This window comes from Scardinius erythrophthalmus (genome assembly GCF_964197995.2).
Source record: "Scardinius erythrophthalmus genome assembly, chromosome: 13".
NCBI lineage: Eukaryota > Metazoa > Chordata > Actinopteri > Cypriniformes > Leuciscidae > Scardinius > Scardinius erythrophthalmus.
In genome coordinates this window covers 34062001-34088644 of record NC_138233.1, presented here as the reverse complement: position 1 = coordinate 34088644, position 26644 = coordinate 34062001, and the positions used below count along the sequence as shown (strand labels likewise).

Sequence of the window (26644 nt, the reverse complement as noted above, 5' to 3'; positions counted from 1 at the left end):
AGTAAATATATCTGAACCCTGATGTTGTGGTCTGGACATTTTGACCCATAGAGGATTTTCTTTTCCCTGAAAATGTTAGCCACTGTTATCGCTTTCGCATTGGACTAAAACTTACTGAATTTGTTCACAGGATACATCTACTTACCACACTTTTTAACATTTTTGGGGATTTTTCCACCCCACCTTCTTAAACTTGTGGCGTTCCCGGGTCAAAAATGACCAGCCAACAACAAATATCATATAAATCTCTCGTCATGTTATATTATCACCAAACATAGGATTCAATCTTTTTTAACTTGCTTTCTTTTTATTAGGACAGGTTTTGTATTTATTTTTTAAACTGACTGATTGGAAGCCTAATTGATCTGAGCTACATTTAAGTATTTGTGGATCACTTTGTGAATTTTCAATAAAATATTTTATTGAATCACCTATAAACCATTTTAAAATTTCAGTATCAACTAAGTAACATAAGTTAACAACTGCAGGGGCCAACATGATCTGTCAAAATGCTTCTCTCATGTGTCAAAACTCTCTTTCAAGGAGTGATAAACTCTTTTCCAGGACACGTAGGAACACTTCATTTTGATTGACTGCCCACAATTTACCTGAAAAACACAAATACGAGTTCAAACACAAAGTTTTATTATAAAAGACTGCATTGGAATATTACTTTCTTTAAACCCATTAAATCATCATTTTAAACATTTAACATTTTCAACAGACATCAGCCTTTGTACAGAGTTTCTATGGTTACAGATTCTTCTTCTTTAATGAACCAGAAAGTCATGTGTAGAACAGCACAGAGTAGACGGGCTTGTGTGTGTTACATCGTGCTGTTACGAGACCAACAAACAGAAAGGAAGAACGCAAGCCCTCAGTTCAGAGCTCGGTTTCCCTCAAGTAAATCACTATCGTCCATAACAGCAACACGTAACACTGATTTAAATAAAATAAAAAAAAAACTGCTCAAATCACGGGTAAAGGTGGATTAGATATTCAATTCACCTCCGCTTTCTTTAACTGAGCGCTTGACAAATCAGCACAGATCTGTCCATCAATCCCTCTTGAATCGCATCCGTTACGGAAGGACAGTCATATTGTCCTAGATGTGCGCTCTATATAAACCTGCTGGTGTGATCAGCAAATTTAACAGGAAAAAAATATGACAGATTGAAAAATCAATTCCACGCCAGCTATTCTATTATTGAGTGTCATCATTCATAGTTTCATACTCTCCAAACTAACCAGCTCAAGCTTGAAATATACCAATCAGCAATTTCCAAGCAGAACTGATGGACAGAACAGATATTCTTGTATTTAAATATAAAACATTGATGTCTTGAAGTCCTGATTTTATAAATACTCATTGCTGATATAGACATCCTAAAGCCGGTCAGACACACATTCAGCCTCGTTTATCTCCGACACGAACCAATGTTTTTGAAAAATATTATTCTAAACACTAAGATATATCTTTAAAGACATCACAACACAAAACACTGCGCCCAGTGGCTGGAATGCATGTCTAAAGGCTGAAGGCTCACGTCTATGATGAGCATGTATATCTATCATCAGGCTGACCTTTAAATCCAACATGGCAAATCAAACACTTCATTGCACTTTTTGCTTCAAGATTGATGCAGATTATTTTCAGCAGACACAAATGAATCGGAGCTTCTAGACATTAAGGGAGGTGGATGAGGAGAATTGGTAATATTGTTTTGTAGAGTTTACTGTCAAAAACACAGTATATGTGAGAGGATCTTGCATACGCTGCTCAGAGAAACACGTTCAGTCCCACAGTGAAGTCCAGGGTCACGGGCTTTACTGCTGGCCCTCCTTCTTCTCTCCGGTGTCTCCTCCTGAGCTCGAGCCGCCGCTGCTGCCTTCTCTCTCTGACGCCATCTGACAAACACACACACACATTCAGGAGATGAGGAAATACTTCAGACATACCTGGAAACACCTCAGGTGTAAAAGATGAAAATAAACTTCAGGTTAAGTTCAGAGAATGATGATACATACTGTGTTTTTACCAGATTAATCACTATTAACAGTCCATACGCTTCATGGGGGATTTTTAATTGTTAAGGTAATTTAATCATAAAATGACTATTGCTTTGATTGTTTGCAAGTGCAGTAACTAATAATGTTACATGTTTATTTTTTTGGAAATGTACATTTGACAGTAAAGCACTGAGCTGGAGTTGACATGCAGATAAAATTAACTTAACATGTAAAAACTCCTAATTTTTATATATATAAAAAAAAAGTTAGTTTTTTTTGGTCATCACATTAAAAATAACAATATTTAGAGCTTTGAAGTGCTGGAAAAAGTGTGAAGCACTTTACTATTAATGTAAAAACATTTGACCATTTCTGCCACAATACCATTAGGGCTGGACCCGAATTTTCGTTCGGTGGGTTGGTATTCGATTTGAAAATGTGACATTCGAATATTCGTTTTTTTTTTTTTTTTTGCACACCCGGGATCCCCGCCAACGGTTCTCATTCGCCTTGAATAAGGCCGGCAACACACTGGCTGCGTGGCGTGTCCATTTTTATTTCGGCTCCCATGTTAACAGGTTGGAGTTTGCACACTGCCTGCGTGAGACATGCGTCTCAGGCGCGGCTCGAGCCACGCGGAAAACGCGTGCATGCTAGGAATAGAACCGACAACAGGAGCGCAGAACAGCGGAGTTTGTATGGACCAAAGTGCGTGCCTGAGCTTGTGTTTTGGGTTAAGCTACAATGCTTTGACATTGTGGAAAATAGAATAATAGACACAAAATGTATTAGCCTTTTTACCCCTTATTATCAAACTAAATTAATCTTTTTTTTATTTAACTTAATTTCGTTTTTCTTTATTTAAATTTCGTTTTTTCTTTATTTACATTTCGTTTTTCTTTATTTGAATTTCGTTTTTCTTTATTTAAATTTTGTTTTTTTCTTTATTTAAATTTCGTTTTTCTTTATTTAAATTTCGTTTTTCTTTATTTAAAATTCGTTTTTCTTTATTTAAATCTACCCTTTACTGTTAGTCAGAAAAATATTAGACTACCTTAAAAGTATTGCTTAATTTAACAGACCTGTGTGTGTGCATTTTATATCACTAGTGCAGTGTCCATTCTCGCGTGAGGCGCGCCGCTTCCCGCTCGCGCTGTTCTGTAGTTTACTAAAAGTTTATTAATTCTGAACGTGTCGCGTCTCGCGTGTCCATCTATATTGCACCAAATGCGACACTGCACTCCCTTGTGAAGTCGATTGGATGAACGGTTCTCGAAATAATCAAAATGCAAACGGACATACAGACATAGAGAATCCTGCCTTTATTAGAGAGAAGAATATGTTCAGCCCCCTCTTTCCGAAGCTTCGAATATTCGATGTTCATTACTACCGAAGCTTCGAAGCTCAAAAAATGGTATTCGGACCAACCAGTTAAAGTTAGTGTTTCTAAACTGGTGATTTGTGGACTGAAAAGCCTTCTATATCTTGTTTGTTCATGGCACAATGTTTTAGAGGTCGACCGATTCATCGGTTTTGCCGATTAATCGGCACTGATAGTTGATTGGTGGAACTATCGTTATCGGCAAAAATACAAACCGATAGTTTTTCCTGGTTGCGTCCGTTGCTGGAGCGGCTGAGAAGCGCGCGCTGTCATTCATTACAGTAAGAAAGAGCTGAGAAGGGTCTGCTGGCATCATGCAGTACAAGAGCGGCCTCTAGAGGTGTAATAAAAACTATCGCTGATGCCTCCTGTTGTTTATTTCGACACGTGATTCTGCGTGCTGCACTTGAGAGCACACGCTGCGTGGAGAGCGCTGACATCAGATGCGTGTTTAAAGCACCGACAGCTAAAAGGTAGCCTATGTATACAGTACATTTTGTCATATCATTATAAAGTGATTAATTTGTTGACTAAATGCTGCATTAGTAGAGAAAGAACAGCACAACAGTATGTTTTGTTTGCCTTCAAGGCTGAGAGGACGCTAACATTAGTAGTACCTCAAGCGGTTAAAACACTGACAAAAATAAACGTAAGTCCGACCCGAATGTTTAATGTCACAATTGTTACCATCTATTTGCATTAGTTTATATCCACCTGGTTCCTTTTATGCATTAAATATGCAGAGAAGTTGCATATTTAAAGCTAGAGACGTAAGAGAGCAAACTGATATACAGCCGACAGAAACATATAAACAAATCAGAAAAGCATTCGATTTCGGTTATTTTTTTATCATCACTTTAATACCTATTTTGTTATTTTGGTTAGATAATCATCAAGTGTTTATAAAATAGAAGCAAAAGTGTGAGACTATACATGTAATATTTATATAATTTTAATGCTCTGGCGTTGTAGATATTTAAAGTTGGCCATCTTTAAGCATGACTGTTTGAATTTATATGAAATGATAACACTTACAATAAAATTCCATATGTAACATTAACTAAGGTTAATAACTGCTGTATAAGGATTGTTAACTTTTTGTTAATTAACATGTAGGCTACTAATACATTTTTAAATTAAGGTTTTTATTTGTTAGCCATAGTTAATGAACTATCAAACTAACATGAATGATCAAGGTGCAATTGTATTGCTCAAATATTATACCGATCAAATTTTGTTACTTTTTTATTCATTAAGTTGGCTTGAAAAAGAACAGTTAAACAGTTACATTTTGAATGTAACTGGTTTTATTTGTTATTTAGAGTAGCCTATTACTTTTTGTTTCAGTTTGAATGAATGTCTTTTATTGACTTCAATATTTATTCATATTTATATATTTATTTCATTTAGCATGTTTTCATGGTTCAATACAGTTTTATTATTTTTATAATAAAGTTCAGCATTGTTTTACTTGGAGTGTTATGTTTGTTTTTATCCAGTATCAATTTTAAAAACTATCGGTTGATTAATCGGTTATCGGCAAGTATGGCCCAACCTAGCTATCGTTATCGGTAAAATCCACTATCGGTCGACCTCTACAATGTTTCTCCTGTCTCCACATCAGCGGGATGTGTTTGATCAGATATGGTATATAACAGAATTCTGTGCTGAATTTGAACGCTTCTCACTGGATTCCCCAGCGCTGTGTAGAGATGGGCCTGTGAGTAAACCTCACGCTGCGCTGTATCATTGCTCAGAGCTGAGAAACGGTCCGCACAGGCTCAAACCAGTGGCGCGTTTCGTTCGAATGGCCGCTCTTATCAGTCGGACCACGTGGCGGTCGCAGTCTGGAGCCCTGCACTTTATTATTATAACAACTGTAAAGGCCCATTCACACAAAGAACAATGACAATAAAGATAACTATATGCTTGGTCACCCTTTATATTAGGTGTCTTTATTAATTTAAATGTTAGTACGGTTAGTAGTCTTCTTAGTTAATTTGATACAACGCATAATTTCCTACATGTAATTACATGTATAGCTACACCGTTGACCCTGCCCTTGATTTTAACCCACCCATACCATCAAACCTTCCCCGTATCCCTCCTCAATACCAGCAAAAGCGTCTTACAATACAACATCAGCACAAGAAGTACACTGTACTTATTTCTGATGCAAGTACATATTATATAGAGTGTGAACCCATATTTAGTTAGCCTGGGTTTCCCCATGCTGCCTTGTGCACAGCGCGATTTTATTCACGCTGCTAGGCAGTCTGGATACCATGGACCAGATTTTCACCTCAGCGAGGGGACCAATCACAGAACGGGGAGGGAGCAGCAAGACGATGATGACGTCTATGCGACACACCGAAGCAGTTTGTTTATATCTATGGATCCAACATGGCATCAGACGCGAAGTTACCTTTCGATGCAGCCTTAGTGTTCTAAGTAGTTTAGAATGCAGGTTTATTTCGTCTTCTTCCTCGTCGAATTTCTGTCGCTCTACATACGTCATCTGGTATAATTGAAACGATTGGCTATGAGCTACGTACAGGCGCATTTGATAGACATTCGTATCGCCCAATAAACGGCTCTGGGGATTCGTAAACCACGCCTCAAATACGAGAAAATTAACATGTGGTTCCCAGACCACGTCTCAATGAGACGAGGTCTGACGTTAGCCAGGCTAATATTTAGTACTGGTGTAACGATTCAAATTATTCATGGTTTCTGTATGGTTTTGGTAGTTGTCAATTTTGTGTGAATTTGTTCGTTCAAGCGAAAGACAAAGTGAAAGAAGTAAATTTAGCATTGACACACTGTCTGAGACCAGGCTTTGTGTGTGTGCGCATTAAACTTCTCACACAGTGCTCGCTACTTCTCTTGAGTCTTCTTGTGCTTGAATATTTAAATGGGTAAGGATTAAAAACACATGCAAATGCTAAACATTCGTGACGATGCAGCACTGCCCTGATCGGGACTGTCCCGAGCGTCAACCCAGAGCCATTGGGCAGTGCTTGTGTTTGAGCCTGTCAGCACTTTCTTCATTGTTTTGAGTCTGTCTGAATTGGCACTGAATGTCAGTTTAAACAGGCAATGTGTTTGGATTAGGTCTCACCTGCGCTCGGGTGATAATGCTGTGAACACTTGTCATATCAGACATGATGCCTTGAGCATATGGCACTCGCATCCAACGAAGTTTACAAAGAGTGACTGTTGTCCATGTTTTTTGGACCGTTGCTGTTGTCACGTATTGGGAAGCCAGATAAGTCTCCTTCACTTGCTATGCTAAACTGCGACACACCAGACTAACATCCTAACAGTACACAGGCCCTTAGAGGGTATCCATCAACAGATTCATAGGGGAACTCTGTCTGTCTCATATTAGAGATTCATGCCGAACCGTGGGTGGATAATGGTTTGGTTCCTTTTTTGTTATTTTTTTTTTTAACAAAGAGCCGTCACAGACCTAATATTTAGCGCCCACACCAACGCACAATATCATGATGTTTATTATAAGAGCGCGCTACAGATTTGTATTCTGCTGGTTAAAATGCTCAAGTTCTTTAAAGCAGGACAGATTCTGATTGGCTGTCAGTGTTTTTACTGTCCATCAGCTGGAAAAACTTGTTCTGAAAGTGACTCCAGTGATATTGTTTCTCTGTGCTGTTATTGTTGTAATATGGTGTGCTATTCTTTTACATTCAGAAAGATTTTTATATATATTGTTAGTTATAACCATCCTTGGTGTGAACGGCCTTAGGGCTCTTTCAAAATAGTCCACTGATTGACAAAAGCTTGTCAGGTTAACAAGTCATAATGCAAAATATGAGCAAGTCAAATTAGTTTATCAGAAAATATAAAGTAAAAAAGGTAAAGGGTCACGTGACTGACTGTACCTTCTTATACGCCATCTCAAAGAGTTTGAGTGATGCTTGCTGCAGGTTTGTGGCTGCTTGCTTGATGTTCTCTCCCGTCTCCGCGTCCTTCCGTGACAGAAGCTCTTGTACTTTTACAATCTCTTCCTTCAGTTTGTTACACTGCAGGAACAGATCACAAAACATTTATACAACGCCTCTGAACAATACAGGGGTTTCAGCACTTCAGACTGATAATAAAGTAGCAGAAGTAGAAGTGTCGGACCTCATCGGCTGGCAGCTGATCCTTAAACTCCTCCATCTTTGACTCGGTGTCGTGAACGATCCCCTCGGCCATGTTCACCGCTTCCACACGATCCTTTGAATCGAAATCAAAAGATGTTGCAACAGCTTTTAAGGTGCCACAAATAAGACCACGTTCAAAACGGTTTACAAACATGTTGAAAACGAACTGTGATTTTGAAGCATTTGAAAATCAGACGCTACCTTCCGCCTCCTGTCCTCCTCTGCGTACTTCTCTGCATTCTTGATCATGTTTTCTATGTCGTCTTTGCTGAGGCCACCAGACGACTGGATGACAACTGAATGAAGAGCATGCAAAAAATAAGCAGAAGCAAGATTAATGTTTTTCATTAAGACTCAAATTCTACATGTGATGGTTTTCACAACCTATTTCACTTCTGTAATGTGATGTGTTCGAGTTAAGCAGGATTTTCAAACTGAGCGGACTGGATTGAAAGTTGCATGCTAGAAAAGAGTTGATCTGAATGTGAGGTTGCAGTGGACTGCCAATGACTTTCATATATTTAAAAAAATAAATAATTCAAAGATACGGTTATTGACTTATTTCTGTGACCTTTACTACATTAACTTGAACTGCATTAGTACAGGTCGCATTACCTACAACAGTGGCGTAACACAATGAGTAAATACCAGCTGTTTGAGAACTGGTTAACATGAACCAATAGCCTCCAGTTATGGAGCATGTTATTATATTTTGATGAACAACTGAGAATGGTTTTCCTTTGAAGCTGATTTTGGTCTAGACTTACTCTGCTGTTCTCGGCCGGTGCCTTTGTCTTTAGCGGAGACGTGCACAATCCCGTTAGCATCGATATCGAAGGTGACTTCAATCTGTGGGACGCCACGAGGAGCAGGAGGGATGCCGACCTGTTCAGAACACAGAAATACAACATTTGAGCCGTAAATGGATATGAAATGTAAATCTGCATCTCAGTATTTCGCCCTAGAGCACATACCAGGGTGAACTGTCCCAGAATCTTGTTGTCTGCAGCCATCTCTCGCTCTCCCTGACAAACCTTGATCTCCACTTGAGTCTGTCCATCAGCAGCCGTAGAGAACACCTGAGAGGAGACAGATCACCAACGTCAACACATGCATAATTCATACCTTATATAGGGCTGCGCAAAACATAGCTTAAAGATTTATCATAGGCCTCCTTTTAGGTCCGGAAATGGCTGATTTAAATTAGAGTAACCTTCATTTCCACTACAACTTCAAAAATGTAAAAAAAATAAACATTGAAAATGTTTAATGCAAAAATGTAAACAGTAAAAAAAAAAAAATCGAATTGACTAATATAGAGCTGGTAAGTCCCGCCCCTTCCGCAAAACCCTGCTGGACCTCAAAGTTGAAAAACCGTCAATGCAAGTGAATGGGAGAAAATAATTATTTTCTGGTCCCGTTTGAATTGTGCCATGAATGTGAACATATGTTGTCTGTGAATTTTTTATATAACTTTTCGTGTAAAGAATGATACAATTTAGCGGGTAGAAGTTTGATATGGTTAGACTTTGTGTGAGAGCACTTTGTGGACTACAACTCTCGACGCGTTTGAAACGTCAACACCACTAGCACACGGACTAGCTCACGGATCCCGCTAAACATGGCTGTGTCTTTGGTGCACTTCACCGCCTTCTTTCAGGGAGAGGACAAAATCGTTGAGGTTGGTGAAAACCACGGGTAAGTCAACTTTATGGGGTGACGTCACATAGGCGACATGTAGTCTTTCTCGTTATGTCTTTTCCACAACTGCTAGCCGAAGAATCATACCATATACTGTCAAACTCGTAACATGAAGAGTTATATAAAAAATTCACAGACAACATATGTTCACATTCATGGCACAATTCAAACGGGACCAGAAAATAATTATTTTCTCCCATTCACTTGCATTGACGGTTTTTCAACTTTGAGGTCCAGCGGGGTTTTACGGAAGGGGCGGGACTTACCAGCTCTATAGAAATGTCTTTTGACTTTTTTTTTTCTCACAAAGTTACATTTAATCAATATTTCTTATTGGTATTATCAATATGATCATAGTAAACAGCATTTTATGCCTAGACACACTACCGTTAATATATTTTAAGTTGTAATTTATTCCTGTGATCAAAGCTGAATTTTTAGCATCATTACTCCAGTCTTCAGTGTCACATGATCCTTCAGAAATCATTCTAATATGATGATTTGCTGCTCAAGAAACATTTATTATACTTAATGTTAAACAGTTGTTACCCTGGACCACAAAACCAGTCGCACGGGATTTTTTAATAGTTGTATATCGGCCAAATATTGTCCTATCCTAACACACCATACATCAATGAAAAGCTTATTTAATCTCAATTCAAATATGTATTTCAATTGAAAAAAAATTGACCCTTGTGACTGGTTTTGTGGTTCAGTGTCACAAATGTCTTTTCGATTTAATCCATTTAATGGGCCTTTGCCATTCAAAAGCTTGGGGTTAAGTAAGAAAAAAAAGGGGGGAAAAGCAAAAGAAACCAATACTTTTATTTAGCAGTGTGTCATGATTTCCACACACACAAAAAAAAAGCAGCTAAAACTGTTATAATAAGAATAACTGATAATAATAAGAAATGATTTCTGAAGGATCATGTGACACTGAAGACTGGAGTAATGATGCTGAACATTCAGCTTTGATCACTGGAATAGCAAAGTTTTGGTGGAACAGACTTTCAATGAAGGAACAGAAATCTCCCAGGTTTCATTAAAATTAAAAATTTGGAACGACATGAGAGTTTGGAATTCTGTCATGGCTAAATGACAATTTTCATTTTTGTGTGAAACCTTCATTTTAATACGCCACAGAAAGACAGAGTCAAATCAGAGCTTCGAATCTTTATATGGACAGAGACAGTTTCAGTAAAATGATAATGAAAGCCACGTCTGATACTGAGGTTTAAATTAGTGACGCTGTGAAAACACTGTGAATCTCTGTAACACACAAACACACAGTGTATTCATGTACTTGTAATTCTGACAAACAGACTTTGTTTGTGGGAAGAAAAACCATAAGCAAAGCACATAACAAAATGTCAATTTCAAATCACAAAACACCATTGCTTTTTCCATCCCGTTTATGAACCTACCTGGCTTTTCTTGGTTGGAATGGTTGTGTTTCTGTTGATGAGTTTGGTGAAGACGCCTCCCAGAGTCTCGATCCCGAGAGACAGAGGAGTCACGTCCAGCAAGAGCACGTCCGTCACGTCCCCGGCCAGAACTCCTCCCTGGATGGCAGCGCCGATAGCCACGGCTTCATCTGGGTTCACGGACTTACTGGGAGCCCGACCAAACAGATCCTGGACCGTCTGCTGGACCTAAGAACAGAGGGAATCGTCAAGTCAGCTTCATTTATATAGAGCTTTTAACAATGTAGATTGTTCTAAAGCGGCTTTAGAATGATAATAGGAAAGTAAAGTAATAGAGATTGTTTAGGCTTTACAGCAGATCTAGAATAAAGTTATAGTCCAGCTAAAGTTAGTTTTGATTGATTCACTTCCGTCGCAAAGATCATTAGTTATTAACTGAGGGGCCGCTAACACAACACCGCTCTAACAGAGAACCCTTAACGTGCTCCAGTCCGCTCATCCGCACAGATTCAGATTGTTTTATTTAGTGCCATGTCAACATTCAAGGCTATTTTCATGGCAAAAATTAAATTACAAAAATACAAATATGATATAAATACAATAAAACCCAAACAAACAAAAACAGCAAGTCCTCATCCGCACAACAACAGTGACTGGCGGCTCGAGAACGCAAACCTTGAAACAGATTCCAAGGTGCAAGCCTTGAAAAAAAAGAAAAAAATAATTATAAATCTATATCTCTGCGCAAACTTCAAAAATGTGAACCTGTGAAAACGCTGACGGCGTGTACATGCGTATTACGAGTCTATAGGTATGAGCGTTTGAATATATATGTGCGCAGGCGTGTAGTCTTTCTTTACAAATTGACCTCAACAAATGACTTGTCTGGCCTTAATTTATAATACAGAATTTTGTATCGCTTCCGTGTAGCCATGTGAACTGGAATTACTTTGACAATGTTTTATCTGTGTATAATAGCAATGAAGCCGCTTCATTTGAGGCTTTCCTGGGAGAGCGGTTCAGTTCTGGTTCAGTTCTGACCTTTGGCATTCGGCTCATTCCCCCGACCAGCAGCACTTCTCCGATGTCACTCTTGGAGACTTCGGCATCTTGCATGGCCTTCTGGCAGGGAGCCACCGTCCTGCGGATGAGATCTGCCACGATGCTTTCGAACTGAGAGCGCGTGAGCTTCATGTTCAAGTGTTTCGGGCCAGAGGCGTCCATCGTCAGGTACGGCAGGTTGATGTCAGTCTGTGTGCAGAAACATTAACAATCAAACTGACTTCATTAAAAACCTCACACAAATGTATCATAACATGCTTGTTATTGATTTTTTTTAAGTATGCATGCATGTATGTTGGACTGATATGTTGCCAATATGTTGGCATGGCTTGGTGAAATAACAGAAATAGCTGTTCCTCTTCTACCAATTTTAATAATAATCTGTTTCCTAAAAATACAGACCATCCACCAATCATCTTCCCTCAGCACTCAAATTATGCTTGGCACCTTTAGATGTGTTGTGTTGAGTTTGACAGGTTCAACAGCCATGCAAAAATACCAAAAACAAACACTTTGATTTGAGTGCTTTAGTGGAAGGGAAGATTATTGGTAATTACAGACTTAAAGGCGAAGCACTGCTACTTGGGCGGAGTGATTGAAGCCCCGTGGTGAGGAGCAGAGTTCGCAGAGTTGGAGTAAATCACTCCGCAGAAGTAGCAGTGCTTCACCTTCTGAGAATATAGTTCCCAGTATGTTTCCTGTTAGAAGATGGCTGTGTCTCATGTGACATTGTTATTTTTACACGCTGTGACTATACAAATCACAACATGTAAATAGGAAAATGTTGGTGTTATTTAGTCACTTATTGGGAGCAGTATGCTAGCTAAATCCTAACATAAACCCATAATAAATGTAATTTACCTGTGCCCTTCCTGTCTAACATTTAAAGAACAATATACAGAAATTTAATAAAGTTATCAAACAGTCTGCACGGCTTAAAATCTAGATTAAATATAGGCTAATCCTTATTAAAGCTACAAAAGTTCATATATATATATATATACACACACACATTTTAATGCCTGTAGGATTAAATTTTAATGCTTTAATGCTATTTAAGGCCTTAATTTTCGCAAAATCCATTTAATGACTTTTAATGCTTCTTAATGACCTGCGGAAACCCTGGTGTTATAATTTGAATAATAATGACAAAAATGAATAAATCACTGTATGATTATTGGGTTAAATCATGTCTTTGATCACATGACCGCTCTTAGCACTCACACACTCACCTGCAGAGAGGAAGACAGTTCACACTTGGCTTTCTCCGCAGCCTCTCTCACCCTCTGCAGAGCCATGTTGTCTTTCGTCAGATCCACTCCAGACTGCAACGAGACCACACACACACACACATTAACAAGCAGCTCAAACTCTCCTCAACAGCATTTTCAGCATCTCCTTACCTGGATGCTGAAAATCCTGCATTAGATACTACTTTCCAAATGCAAACAGTGACCCATTTATACAATACAGATCGCTTCAAAGTAGAGTCCTGCACTCCCGCGGGACGCAAAACAGAGCGGCGCGGGACAAATTTTAGAAGGTCATTGAGGGAGCGGGCGGGATGATGAAGGTGCACTTGCGGGTGCGGGCGGGGGGGATGATACGCTGCACTCCCGCGAATTAAATATGAGTGTAAAGTAAAATATATAAATGATTAAAGTAGCGTACATAATTTGTAGTTGTGAGGGAGATTCTGTTTGGCAGCAATAAAAACGTTTTAAGTAGCCTAAACTTGGATGTTGCCGTTTAGGGTAGGGCGGGGCCTAATCTCACGCACACTTGTTTAGAGACAATTCCTTCATGTTGCTCCGTGTTCGAATTCGAAAGCTTCAAGTTCAAAATAGACAGCATGGACGAGGAAAAGAGCACCTCTAGTGCCTCAGATGTAAGCACTTCTCTAAAGAAAGGCACATTTAGGCTACAACAGTGTTAACATACAACAGACACAAATCGCATTTTTTTTCCAAGACCCTTCATGAGACAGTTCGTGAACATACATCCTGCCTGCCGTCTTGCGGGCATTTGCGGGCGGGAGCGGGACATAATATCACAGATGCGGGCGGGAGCGGGACATAATATCACAGATGCGGGCGGGAGCGGGACTAAAAATAACAAATCTTTGCGGGAGCGGGACTGAACACTGCGGGGGCGGGACTGAAAATTGTGTCCCGCGCAGGTCTCTACTTCAAAGCAGCTTTACAGTGATAACAGGAAAATAGTGATTCAGCGATGCAGAGAGAATACAATTCTGCTGGAAAGCAGCTCTGAAAAGACAATAGTAAACAGTCTAGGGCTGACTTCTAATAGTCGAGGATTCGACGATTCGATTCGGAGAGGTCTGATTCGACTATGAACCTCATAGTCGAATACATGGGCGTCAGTTTGGTTTGAAATGTGCTGGGGACAGAGACGCATTCGCATTTTCAGAAGGGCTGGGTACCATTTTGGGCTGGGTACCAGGTCATGTTTTGAAAGACGATGTCCTGTAGCTTACTAATGTAAATAAATAAAAATGTATTCAAAAATCTGCTTCACATTTTCAACAGGGCTGCGGAGCGGCTGTGAGTTGACTCCACGGTTCTCATGTGCGTTAAAAAGCTGTACGTGGTTTAATGTACCTAAACAATGATTACCAAATTCCCCTCTCATGTTGCTCCTCATAACCACTTAAAATGGTAAAAAAATCGAACCCAGAGTCCAATTATTATGGACGTTAACTGATATTAAGCGTTTCTGCTTCACATTTTCAGCAGGGCTGCGGATCGGCTGTGAGTTGACTCCACACGGTTCTCATGTGCGTTAAAAAGCTGACTCCACACGGTTCTCATGTGCGTGTGCGTTAAAAAGCTTTACGTTGTTTAATGTACCTAAACAACGATTACCAAATTTCCCTCTCATATTGCTCCTCATAACCACTGAAAATGGTCAAAAAAAATCGAACCCAGAGTCCAATTATATGGACGTTATCTGATATTAAGCGTTTCTGCTTCACATTTTCAGCAGGGCAGCGGAGCGGCTGTGAGTTGACTCCACGCGGTTCTCATGGGCGTGAAAAAGCTTTACGTGGTTTAATGTACCTAAACAACCATCACCAAATTTCTCTCTCATATTGCTCCTCATGTTTATGAAATGTTATGATATATGTGTGATATATATGTGTTTTTTAGCTCTTTTGTTTGAAATGGAAAAAATCTAGCTGCTATCTAAAAAAAAAAAGAAAAAAAAAAAGGTTCGACTATCAGTCGACTACGGCAAAATCTAAAGAATCATATTCGACTATGAAAATCCTTAGTCGAAAACAGCCCTAAAACAGTCATTCAATTGAAATCAGCTGCTGATTCAGTTTAATAACTGAGTAAAGTATGGTAATTCTTCTGACTTGCTGTACAGTTAGAGATGGCGAGGACAAACATACTGCACATGAATGTAAAACTGAATTAAACAGATGCGAATACAAATGAGGCTATACGTGATGTGGTGTGTTACAGCAGTCAGTCAGTGTGGAGAGATAAGAGAAAGTGCTCATGTGTGCTCTTCGCCTCGCTCAGCCCGATGCTACTCTGTGGTGTTTTCTGATCCACAGATATGCATGTTAGTAGTTTATATACAGAGAATTACATGCGGTTACAGTTTGACCTTCTATAACTGCACTGAATCTTCATGCTGTTGCCTAATAATTGGCAGGGATTTCACTGTCGTTTACTGGTTGCCAGTACATCTCAATGATCTTCGATAGTAAACAGTATTTTACACAATGTAAATTGTCTGACATTTAGTGTGGTACATTTTAATACAGCATACCAACTTGTAAATGTATGGGCAAAAAAGGTGATCACTAACAGCCTTTAAATGTCCTGATGGGTGCAACACTACTCAAACACACGCACAGACACAAACCTCTCTCTTGAACTCCTTCACTATATGTCTGAGAAGGTGCTGATCAAAATCTTCTCCGCCCAGGAACGTGTCTCCATTGGTGGATTTCACCTCAAAAACACCCTTCTGGATCTCCAAGACAGAGATATCAAACGTCCCGCCACCAAGATCATACACAGCAATTCTGGAATAAAGACAGAAATAGTTTCCTTTTGAATTAAGTCATTAGTAACAAGCCTCCAGAACCCGTGCATTCGGTCTTTGTTTGTTTGACTTTATTGTCTGTTCAGATTTCCTGGACAGAAATTCATCTTTCATGCTGGCATAAAAAATAAATAAATAAATAAATACATCAGACAACACTGTACAACTACATTATATACCACATAATAACACGAGGAACACACATTTGTCCTCATCAAAAACATGCATAAAACAGATGGATTCAATATATACCTGCATAAATACAAACACACTCATATGCATTCACTCGTACATACACCTATAGTAACTACCTCAATTAAAGATTTGATTAATAATCCTGCTGCTGTCTGTGGCAATAATGATGATAAAAACAACAAAAGACAGAGAAAAATCACTAATTTTCATGCTTTTGACTAAATAACTTTAGTTGGACTGGGCACTAGGGCTGTACTCAACCAAAGAAAATCTTGGTCGACCGAAGTCCTGAAATTTTCGACTAGAAATCGACTAAAATCGACTAAAAATGACGTTAGAAAAAAAACCCGTTAAATTAATTAGATGCGCACTGTGCGCAGGACTTGGTAGCCTTGTTGTCCGCCTAAATGAATTATAAATAAACATAAACAACTAGTAGGCTATTTGCAGTATATTAAATCGTTTTTGACCTAATTATTTTGCACTGAAATGAGTCTGACACTCGAGTTTGTCAGCTCTGACGGCGCTGCATCACGTGCACCTGCGCAATATCATAGCTTATGATTTCCGAAAATAGTACTATGTTGTCAACTAGTGATATCATCACAAGAACTGTTGAGGAATATGCAACATAATTTAGACAATTATTTTTGTCATATGTTATAATAAGTTATAACTGTCAGACGCTATCATTTCACCGTGCATGTCCTCGCACCGAGCGAGGCTGAACATGAGCTCAGCGTCGCAGCTGAGACACGAATAGACTATTAATATTAAATTAAAGCTTTTACTCTTAATAAACACAAAAGGCACGTCCACTTTAATAAAAAAATAATATTTATTAAACAAACCAGATCAAGAGCAGAAACGAAATAAAGTGCATAACTGAAAAATAAAGCATCCTAGGCTCAAAACTAACACAACCAACAGCACAGCACAATTGCGCATTAGGCTCCAAATAAAAAATAAAAAAGTTAGGTTATCACACTAAAACATTGAAATATGCAAATTCTAATATGTTCATATAGCCTACTCAAAACAGACAGGGCAAGCTAACGCAGACAAGTGAGCTTAACGTTACCACTTTTAGATGATATGTCATGTTTGTCGTCAAGCTGTGGAAAACTGTTGCTTGCAAACTTTGCATTCGACCTTTTTCATGTTATCAATTTTAACAAAATGCTGCCACACTGTCGATTTCTTTGTTGTTGACATGTTAGAAGAGGACTGACTATTAAACGCTCTCACAATTAAATAAATAATATTCAGCATCAAACCTTCTATGCTCGACGCTCTCTCTTGGGTTGGACTAATCCAAAAAAGGTGAAAACAAGGGGGGTGTTTTGAAGACAGACTGTTACAGTGAAACAAGGGTACTCTGAAAACACCCCCATTAGCAGTTAGTGCTTTCCACCTGATGAAATGAGCGCGCCTCAGCGCGGCAAAACTGATGAAATAAACGCGGCAGAAAATCGACCAATCAGAATTTTGGTCGAACCAGAACGTATCGACCAACTAATCGACTAATCGACTAGGGCAGTACAGCCCTACTGGGCACTGACACAAAATTCACAATTTGATTTCAATTCACAAGCTTGTTATTAGATTCATAACAGATTAATTTGGATATACATCAGGTAAAGTATGTCAATTTTCCCAAGAAAAATAAAATCTTTCTGAACTAATGCTGTAAACTATACATGGGAACCCCAGTTGGCACATTACTGTAATATTAAAGGTTAAAATTAACAACATTTAAATTAAGCAAATGTAGTTGTCATCACTTTTTAATGACAATTATACTTGTACTCACAATTTGCTTTTTGAAAAACATTAATATGGAGGCTGTCATAAAGTCCCTTGTTTTCATTCAAATATACATTAAATATTAAAGAACATGTTAATTCAATTCTATTGCATATTTTTTGCAAAATGTTCCTCTAGAGTTCCTCTCTCTAGTAAAGAGCGAGAAGCGATCGGTTTACGTGCCGCTTTAACTGAGGCGCTACGGCGATCTCTCCCGACACATTAAAAAGTGCCAAAACGGGATTTAATTTCATAATAAAACTGATAGAATTTGAAAGCTTAGACTTTGTTTCATATCAAAAGTAACAAAGCTTTTTGCAATTATTGTATGGCAGGTGCGCTACAAATAACGTTTTATGATTTTGTTCACAAATCAACCAACAAACTATCGGTTGTTGAAATTTAAGAATCAATATCAGTTCATCAAAATGTGAAGATTAAAATTGAAAAATGTATATTTTCAACCCAGCCCTGAACTTTAGCAGCTTTAATAAGAATTGCTACACATTTCATTTATACACTAAAGACTATGCAGTGCTTTACTTTTTACAATTTATTTTAATGTCTGAATTTCTTACTTGCTACTCTTTAATTAATAGACCAGCTGTACCTGAAAAATTAAAACACTTTTTTTTTATTATTGGATTGGCATCAGCATCTGAATCTGAATCTGTATTGAATATGAACGAGTGGCATGGAGTACTCCCTACAAATGTTGGTATATAAAGATAAAATAAATGATTAAGAGCATCCGATACTTACATTTTGTCTTGAGTCTTGTCCAGTCCGTAGGCTAGAGCAGCAGCAGTCGGCTCATTAATCACACGCAGCACATTCAAACCTGCAATCTGTCCCGCGTCCTTGGTCGCCTGTAACAAACACACCAGGTTTTACAGACAGCAATGCATCTGATAAACCAAAGCTGTTCACAAACATGAGCACCCGATAACAGAATGCTTTCTAAAATGTAAGACTGAAACAAGCAGTTTCTATAAAATGCTTTGAAACAATATGTATTGTGAAAAGCACTGTCATCAACTCTGTCATTATTTCCTTACCCTCAAGTTGTTCCAAACCTGTATGAGTTTCTTTCTTCTGCTGAACACAAAAGAAGATATTTTGAGGAACGTCAGTAATCATACAGTTCATGAGCCCCATTGACTTCAATAGGATGGAGAAAAAATATTATGGAAATCACTGGGGCCCATAAACTGTTCGGTTACAGACATTCTTCAGAATATCTTCTTTTGTGCTGAGCAGAAGAAAGAAACTCATACAGGTTTGGAGCAACAAAAAGGTGAAAAAAAGATGGCATCATTTCCATTTCTGGGGGAACTCAATCTAGTATCTAGAGTGTAGAAAGCAGAAGGTGTGGTGAAACGCTGTTCACCTGTCTCTGGGAGTCGTTGAAGTAAGCTGGGACTGTAATAACAGCGTTCTTCGCCGCATGGCCCAAGTAGCTCTCTGAGGAAGAAGAGGAAGAACAGTGGTTTGATGGAGCTTTGATTATTTCGGTCTTAAACTGCTGTCCTTCAGTCGGATGGACTCACCGGCAGTCTCCTTCATCTTCATCAGGATGAAGGCTCCGGCCTGACTGGGCGAGTACAGTTTGCCGTGCGCTTCCAGCCAAGCGTCTCCGTTAGAGGCACGCACGATCTTATAGGGCACATTTTTCCTGTCAATCACAGCAAAGTTGATCACTTATTTGAAAGAAAAACAAAAACTGCATTAAGGATGTTAATGATTAATTCCAGTTAACGATTTAATCGATTAAGCTAATTGATTAATTTCAGCACAGATGCGTTCAGTGCTCATGCGAGCAGAGGGTAAAGACACTGCCTATAAAATCCTCCTACGCTAGAGAGCATTTCACGTCTGCTGCACAAACACACAACCTTAGCTTACTCCAGAACGGTAAAATGCGGGCTCAACGTCATGAGTGTTGGAGCATTTCCTTTAAAGTACATGATGAAACATGAGAACAAGACATTGTCTTTATTTGCAGTGATGTTATCTCTAATAAGCTCTTCTCTGTGTGTTTTAATGAGCGCTGTGTGTGAAGTGTCAGAGGTGAGCGCTCTCGGTGTGTCTTTGAGCGTTTCTGCTTGTGTTCAGATGAGCAGATTTAGCAGGAGGAGAAACAGAGCACTTCACGCGAGGAACAGTTTCTGTGTGTCCCCAGTGTCTGTTAACCACGGCGCTCACGGTGAGCGAGAAGCACAGAAAATAACGAGACGTGGTGCAACATATACGTCTACCCCACTGCTCTTTCCCAAATATGTTTGGTACCGTTCATGCCAATATATGTAATCATCCATGTTAGCGTTAACGGTTAATCAATAAATTGATTGTTGATATTTAATGAAAATTGATTATTACTATTCCTGATAATGTACATCCCTAGTACATTATATTTCAAATATTTTGGCAATCGAGTAATCTGTCGATTATTTTGACAATTAATCGGATAACAGTGCAACACCTTACTATGAAACGAAGCACATCAGACTGTATGCCTTCCCAAAATGCATGTTATTGGAAACCCAAACAAACAGAAACTGAGTTTGTGCAGAGCAGCATTTACTGTGAATTATGGCTGCCCCCGACTACAGATTTGTATAGTCAACTGGTGGTCGTTCATTTAAGCCATTAATCGTATTAATCGTAGGTTTATATTACTTTAATTACTTAAATATATACTGAGGAGAATACTAAACCATAAAGATATAAATTCTCCTTTGTACCCTCTGCTATCTCTCTGCTTAACTCTGTAAAAAAGAGGTAACGTCTGCACATAAGGTATACTGAACTTAAACTTTAAATGTTTGTGGTATTCATTTATCCATTTGTCTGATCTTGTGTTATTTTCAACGATGTTGTTGCTTTGCTGTCATGTACTGTATGTTAACTTCTTTGCTACTGTAGCAAAACTAAATCGCTCCTCGGGGACAAATAAAGGTCTTGAACTAAAGAGCCTATTCCGCACCGCAAAGCACCGGCAAAAGTAATTATTATGAAGGAGTCAAATAGAGAAAAAATAGCGAGAAAAATAGCAAGGAGACATTTTAATTATTTATTAATGAACTAGTGTTTTCCGAGTCAGTGATGCTGACGCGACAGAGTATTTTAAGCAGAAAGTATTTCTTTTCGTTTAGGATTGGTCTGTTTAAAAGTAGACATTTCAAGCTTTCTTTTTTTTTCTGTGACTAATCAACTAATAAACTTGGTCAACTAAGCCTCTTCTAGCCAACTAACATTTAGTTTTAATATGTTGAGCAGCAGTTAGAAAACGGTGTAATAATGCGGTTCATGGATTCTCGTCCTTGGAATGCAACACTTCTGAAAGTTTGGCAATTGATCGACACAGGTAAATTGCAACCAAGGATTGTTTTTTGTTTTATTTTTGTTTTATAAATCGAGCACTCAAACTTTGAGGAATCGTGACAGCCCTAATTACAAGTTTGCTAGTATAATAACACACATGTAAATATGCATGTAGGGCTGGGCGATATGGAATTTTTTTTTATCACGATATGTTTTTCCATATTGATCGATCTCGATTCTTATCACGATATGTAGTTTTTGCAGATGCTGCCAGTGTAAGGGACATCCTGAAGCTTGAAGAAACAAGATATTTACTGAAACTTTAGAATAAAGTTTAATAACATAAAAAATTAAACAATATGCCTTTCAATAATGAGCACAAAATATTTTTGTTAAGGTCTTCATGCAGCCAAAGGATTCACATTACACTCCCACATTGTATGAATCTTTCTATTGGTCAAGAGAGCAGCATATTTGGAGGTATTGAAAAATGCAAAAATAAAAGGTTGTGCACATCATTTGTAATTGCAAACATGTGTGCATCTCCCTTTATACTATAATACAAACTTTTACTTATTGAAACATTGTATATAAACTAACAGCTGTGACAACTATCACATCAAATTGCTTTGGCTGGACAGTGAACATATCAAGTACAAAAAGAGTAAACATGGCCCTGGCATAAATACTACCTGAAAGATTAAGGTAGATCTCTAGAATTGTTTTATAAGTAGAATGAAATCTGAGCAAAAATTGCACAAATATGTAAACATAGTAAACCAAGGGCTGGGCGATATATCACATGACATTGTTTATAGGCACATCTCGTCAGTAAAGCCGGTTCCTTGATTAGTAGTAAATCGCCATCACCTGCTTTCAGATGGAGCGGCATTTACAACACAGAGACGTAGTTAACTGACAAGCTGAGCCATATCGCATTAATTATCACTGATCGCCTGTGATAATTAATGCGATATGGCTCAGCTTGTCAGTTGTCTGCCATATCCAAACCACGTCCACAGAATTGACGTCGTGTTACCTTTTTTTTTTCAACAATGTCTTCGGTCTCGAATTATGTAGTGATGTCGCCTTCACGTTCGGCATTATTTTCGCTGTCCTCAACTTCAGTTTCGCTCATTTTTTATCCTTTTTACAACTTGTTTCCCTCTCTCTCAGTCTCCTTCTGTTTACTGTAGCCACGCTGCTCGCTGAGAAGTGGGCGTGTCCTACCGGCATACGGCAGCCGGCAGATGCTGTTGCGCTTAGTTTTTCATGTGATATCGAATAATATGTCCCAAGCATATTATCGAAATCGTTCAGAACATTATCGCGATCCCGTATCGAGATCGAATTATCGCCCAGCCCTATATGCATGTATATGTACATGTTGGTGTGAGTGCATGTATGGACATCAAGTTTGAAGTTAAATGCCTTACAAATCTTTCTGGACTTCAGCGTCATCATAGCGCCGTCCAATCAGACGTTTAGTGGCGTACAGAGTGTTGTTGGGGTTGGTGACAGCTTGACGTTTGGCCGGCATTCCCACGAGCCGCTCTCCATCAGATGTGAAGGCCACGACTGACGGGGTCGTCCTCGCACCCTCTGCGTTTTCCAGGACCTGTTACGGTGATGCGTTTTAGTTCAACAGCATTTTGATTCAATGTCAATGTCAGGCAGACAGTAGTAGAGGTGACTGATCCATCCTCGTCACTCAAGATTCATTCAGATTTGTTCTCAATAGGGGCTTTACATAATTTCAAATGTGCATTTCATAGTACTTCACATGCTTTCTGCAGGTTTTATGAAGGTAAATTTCAGAATTTTAAGACCTTTTTTAAAACAAAATCGGAAAAAAAAGGAATTAATTGTAGAGAACCTCTTACAGTAGAGTAGAGTAACTTCTTACAGTAAATGTGGCCTTAGTTTGTGCAAGGATGAATTGAAGACCTTTTTAAGACTTGCAGAAACCCTAATTCATTGGGATCTTTCTTCCACCCCCATAATACTGGCAGTAAAGCATTCATTCAATCAATAAAATGCTTAAAATATTTATTCAAAAACACTGCTGTATTGCCCAATGTAAATGATTTCATAAGCTTTGAGCATATTTTGTGCATTTTAAACAATGACATGCAAGTACATGACAGTTCAGTATATCAATGATTCCTGGGACAAAACCATTTTTTAAAAAAAATAAAAAGGTTCATGTATAAGGGAATTATTCTGGATTAATCTTTTCAACATGTTCAGGGGCAGTGACCAAGTCTTGCCTTGCCTATCAATATGGGCCAACAGCATCAGAAAGAAAAAGTACTTCAGTTATGGGTTGAGATCATCTCAAATTAATTTCAAAACAGAAATGCCGTCATTTTAAAAACTACAGGCAGGTTAATTTGTGTGTCCCACACCTCAAGAATGGACACAATGGTAATAGTTGAACCAACAGCGTTTTGGTTTCCAGCCCTAATCTTTAACTATTAAAATTAACACATCATGGCCTGGTTTCACAAACAGGGCTTAGATTAAGCCAGGATTAGACCTTAGTTCACTTAAGGCCTTTAAGTGGCTTTTATTAACGTGCCTTAAAACAAAAAACACATTACTGGTGCATCTTGAGACAAAACAATGGCACTGACATATTTTAAGAAATATTTCTTTCAGTTAAAACAGTTCAAGCATGCATTTTAGTCCGAGACTCGTCTTAAACCTCATCTGTGAAACCATGAGCATTAGTTCTGGCTTACCTTTGCTTGTTTTCCCTCCATGACAGCCACGCAGGAGTTTGTGGTTCCCAGATCAATCCCGATGACAGCGCCTCGGATCGCCTCGGAACTGAAAAAGCACCCGGCAGCTCAGACACCCGTTCATGGACCTTCATCGTCTATGATACAACAGCTAATATGATACTCACGCATATTGACGTCTGGCTGAAGTCTGGAGAGTTTGTTGAGTCAATCCACTCCAACAAGCCTAACAAAGATGAGCCAAAAGTTTCACTACAATATAAAAACTATAATTCAAAATAGAAGGGAAATGACTATATGAGATGCCGTACAGAGTGCAGTTAGTAACAAAAATATACAGATTTACTCAATTTGACAGGTCTGACCATGTGGTCATGTTGAAACAAAGAGAATCACGTGGATTACAGTACTTTCACATAAAGGCAATATTACTTCAAACACTCAGTATATGTTAATAATGAACAACAAGTGATTTATCGGTGAAACAGCCAGATGAAGGAAAGCTCATGTCGTAACCCGAGGTGGGATGCTTCAGGGACACTTCATGAAGGTCATTCAAACACACTCTTCCTCAACTCCACAGACACCAAATGAATGACCTCCACTGCTGTTTACACACTTTTAACTGTCTAGATGATTTAACGGATAATAATTCATCATGTCTCTAAAACAAATCACTTACATAACGCTGGAACGTGGTTGAATCACATGAACATTTGGGTTTGTTATCTTAATTCAAGGGGGAAATGATTAGTTTAAAGCTTGTCTTCCCACTGTTTTATGTTTCATGCTACAAACACATGATTAACGTTACTAACGTTAATCACTTCAGGCAAATGTCAACGGATCCTGTTACCAACCTAACGTTACATCACTGCAAACTTCTACAGTCCAGATCAAAATCATGTCGGCTCGATATAAAGAGACTGAATCAAATACACACTGAGAAATCAATCTGACTGACAGCACACTTTAAGGGCACTCAGTAGTATGAAGAACTCACTCACCTTCTTGATGAGACCAGACACACTGCTGGAGGTTTTCTGAGAGCACGACATGTTTCTCGCTGCTGTTCTCGCCGCAGACAACATCTTTGAGCACTTAATAGCTAATATAAATGAACGTTGAGTAACAGGTCTTTTGCAAAGCCACTGAATATCAAATAAATGAGCTCTGACGGGTCACTCTCAGGCCCTGTGCTTCGGTAACGCTTGTGATGAAGTCTCACTGACGTTCTTCTAGAATTATCCAACACCACATGGCGATCAGAAGGACCTCATAGCAGGCCACGGAGCGCCTGAACAGAATACGACATTCTGCTTTAAACTAAAATAGCACTTTTGTTTAATGCGATTAACCAGTGTGTGTTATATACTGTTGTTGTCCGAAATTATATTAATCTGAGCCAAAAATATGATTAAATACTTTTTTAATAGCAAAATACACAAGGCACATATGTGGACATCAAAAGCTGCAATCCTGAAGGTCAAACCAGAAACCACAATCTTTCGTAGTCATTACATCATGTAGCATTGTCATTACTTCTATACCATTATTATTTTTTTATTATTATTATTACATTCTGCCAGGCCTCTCAATGCATCTGACAAACATTATATTTGGGTATTTTAATTTATACACTTAAAAAAAAAGTCTGAAAATATCTGTTTTATTGTTATTTTTTTTATTTTCTTAAGTAAATTTGGGCTCTTCATGTAAAATTTGAATGTATTGGCCCTTTCTTTTTTATTATTATAATTTGTATGTGATATTTTTAATTGTTATGTATGGTTATACCACTTTATGCTAGTGTTATTGCTCTCTGCGATAAAACAATTATTATTAGTTTATTATAGTTAATTGCAAATTGCTATTTTGTTTGGTTTGTATAATTATGTACTGAAAATACCATTTTCATTATTATATTGGACAAGTTTCACATTCATTGGAGCAAAACTAAGCCTCTATTTTCGGTTAGCCTATTATTTAAAAAAAACTGGAAATTACATAGATACTGTTTTGAGGCCCTTTATGGTTTTTATAAGATTTTTTTTTTTTTTTGTTTCAGACTAAAAAGAGTAGAAGACATCAGGTGTCAGCAGGTTTCCAAAGAAACCTCAGACAAAACCTCAGAAAAGTCATGCTATCCTGCAGTACAGACACTGTTTTGCACTTGATTTGATCATATGCATCGATGTATGGGAATGACACGTGACATAATTCTATGAGGAGACAAACTTTAGCCACCTTGCAAAGCCATCTAGCCTAATTCATTTCCTTCTTAGTTTCTCTCCTCTATTTCTGTCCAGGCATCAGAACCATATGTCTTCATGACACTGGGTCCAGACAACATTCAGAGCTTGACCTTCTACATCCAGCATTATCACTGGAGGAACTTAAAGATATCAACTCAATCACACTTCATCAGTATTAGAAGCTGAAATGAAATGCAGATTCAGTCTCTGACAGCAGGTGGCGCTCATGGAAAAGCAGAAATACTATGTGACCCCTGAACACAAGCATCTTTCTGCCTCTGTTCTGACACTCTTTTGTTGTCATTATCACAATTCTAACGAAAGGAAGAAATGAGGTCAGAGTATTTACAACAGCCCTACACATTTGTTTGCATTCGCTATGCTGTTTGTCAAACAATACTAAATACTAAAGCCATTTTTTAACATTTGTTTATGAGTAGACTAGTCTATTGTCACATTTTAATCTGGACTAAAACATGCCAGCCAATAAAAG

The 26644-nt window shown here is 38.4% G+C and overlaps 1 protein-coding gene across 1 annotated transcript; it reads right to left on the bottom strand.

Moving 5' to 3' along the window:
• Positions 1-622: 622 nt before the first annotated feature.
• Positions 623-25172, bottom strand: hspa9 (heat shock protein 9). Its single transcript, XM_081382709.1, has 17 exons — positions 24904-25172; positions 24064-24122; positions 23897-23984; positions 22589-22770; positions 19379-19503; positions 19219-19292; positions 18591-18697; positions 15645-15807; positions 12977-13069; positions 11724-11933; positions 10683-10910; positions 8532-8636; positions 8325-8442; positions 7759-7853; positions 7538-7630; positions 7294-7434; positions 623-1908 (listed from the first exon to the last, which is right to left on the bottom strand). Exons 1-17 carry the CDS (start codon positions 24985-24987, stop codon positions 1828-1830), a joined length of 2046 nt encoding a protein of 681 aa, XP_081238835.1. The 5' UTR covers positions 24988-25172; the 3' UTR covers positions 623-1827.
• Positions 25173-26644: the final 1472 nt, after the last annotated feature.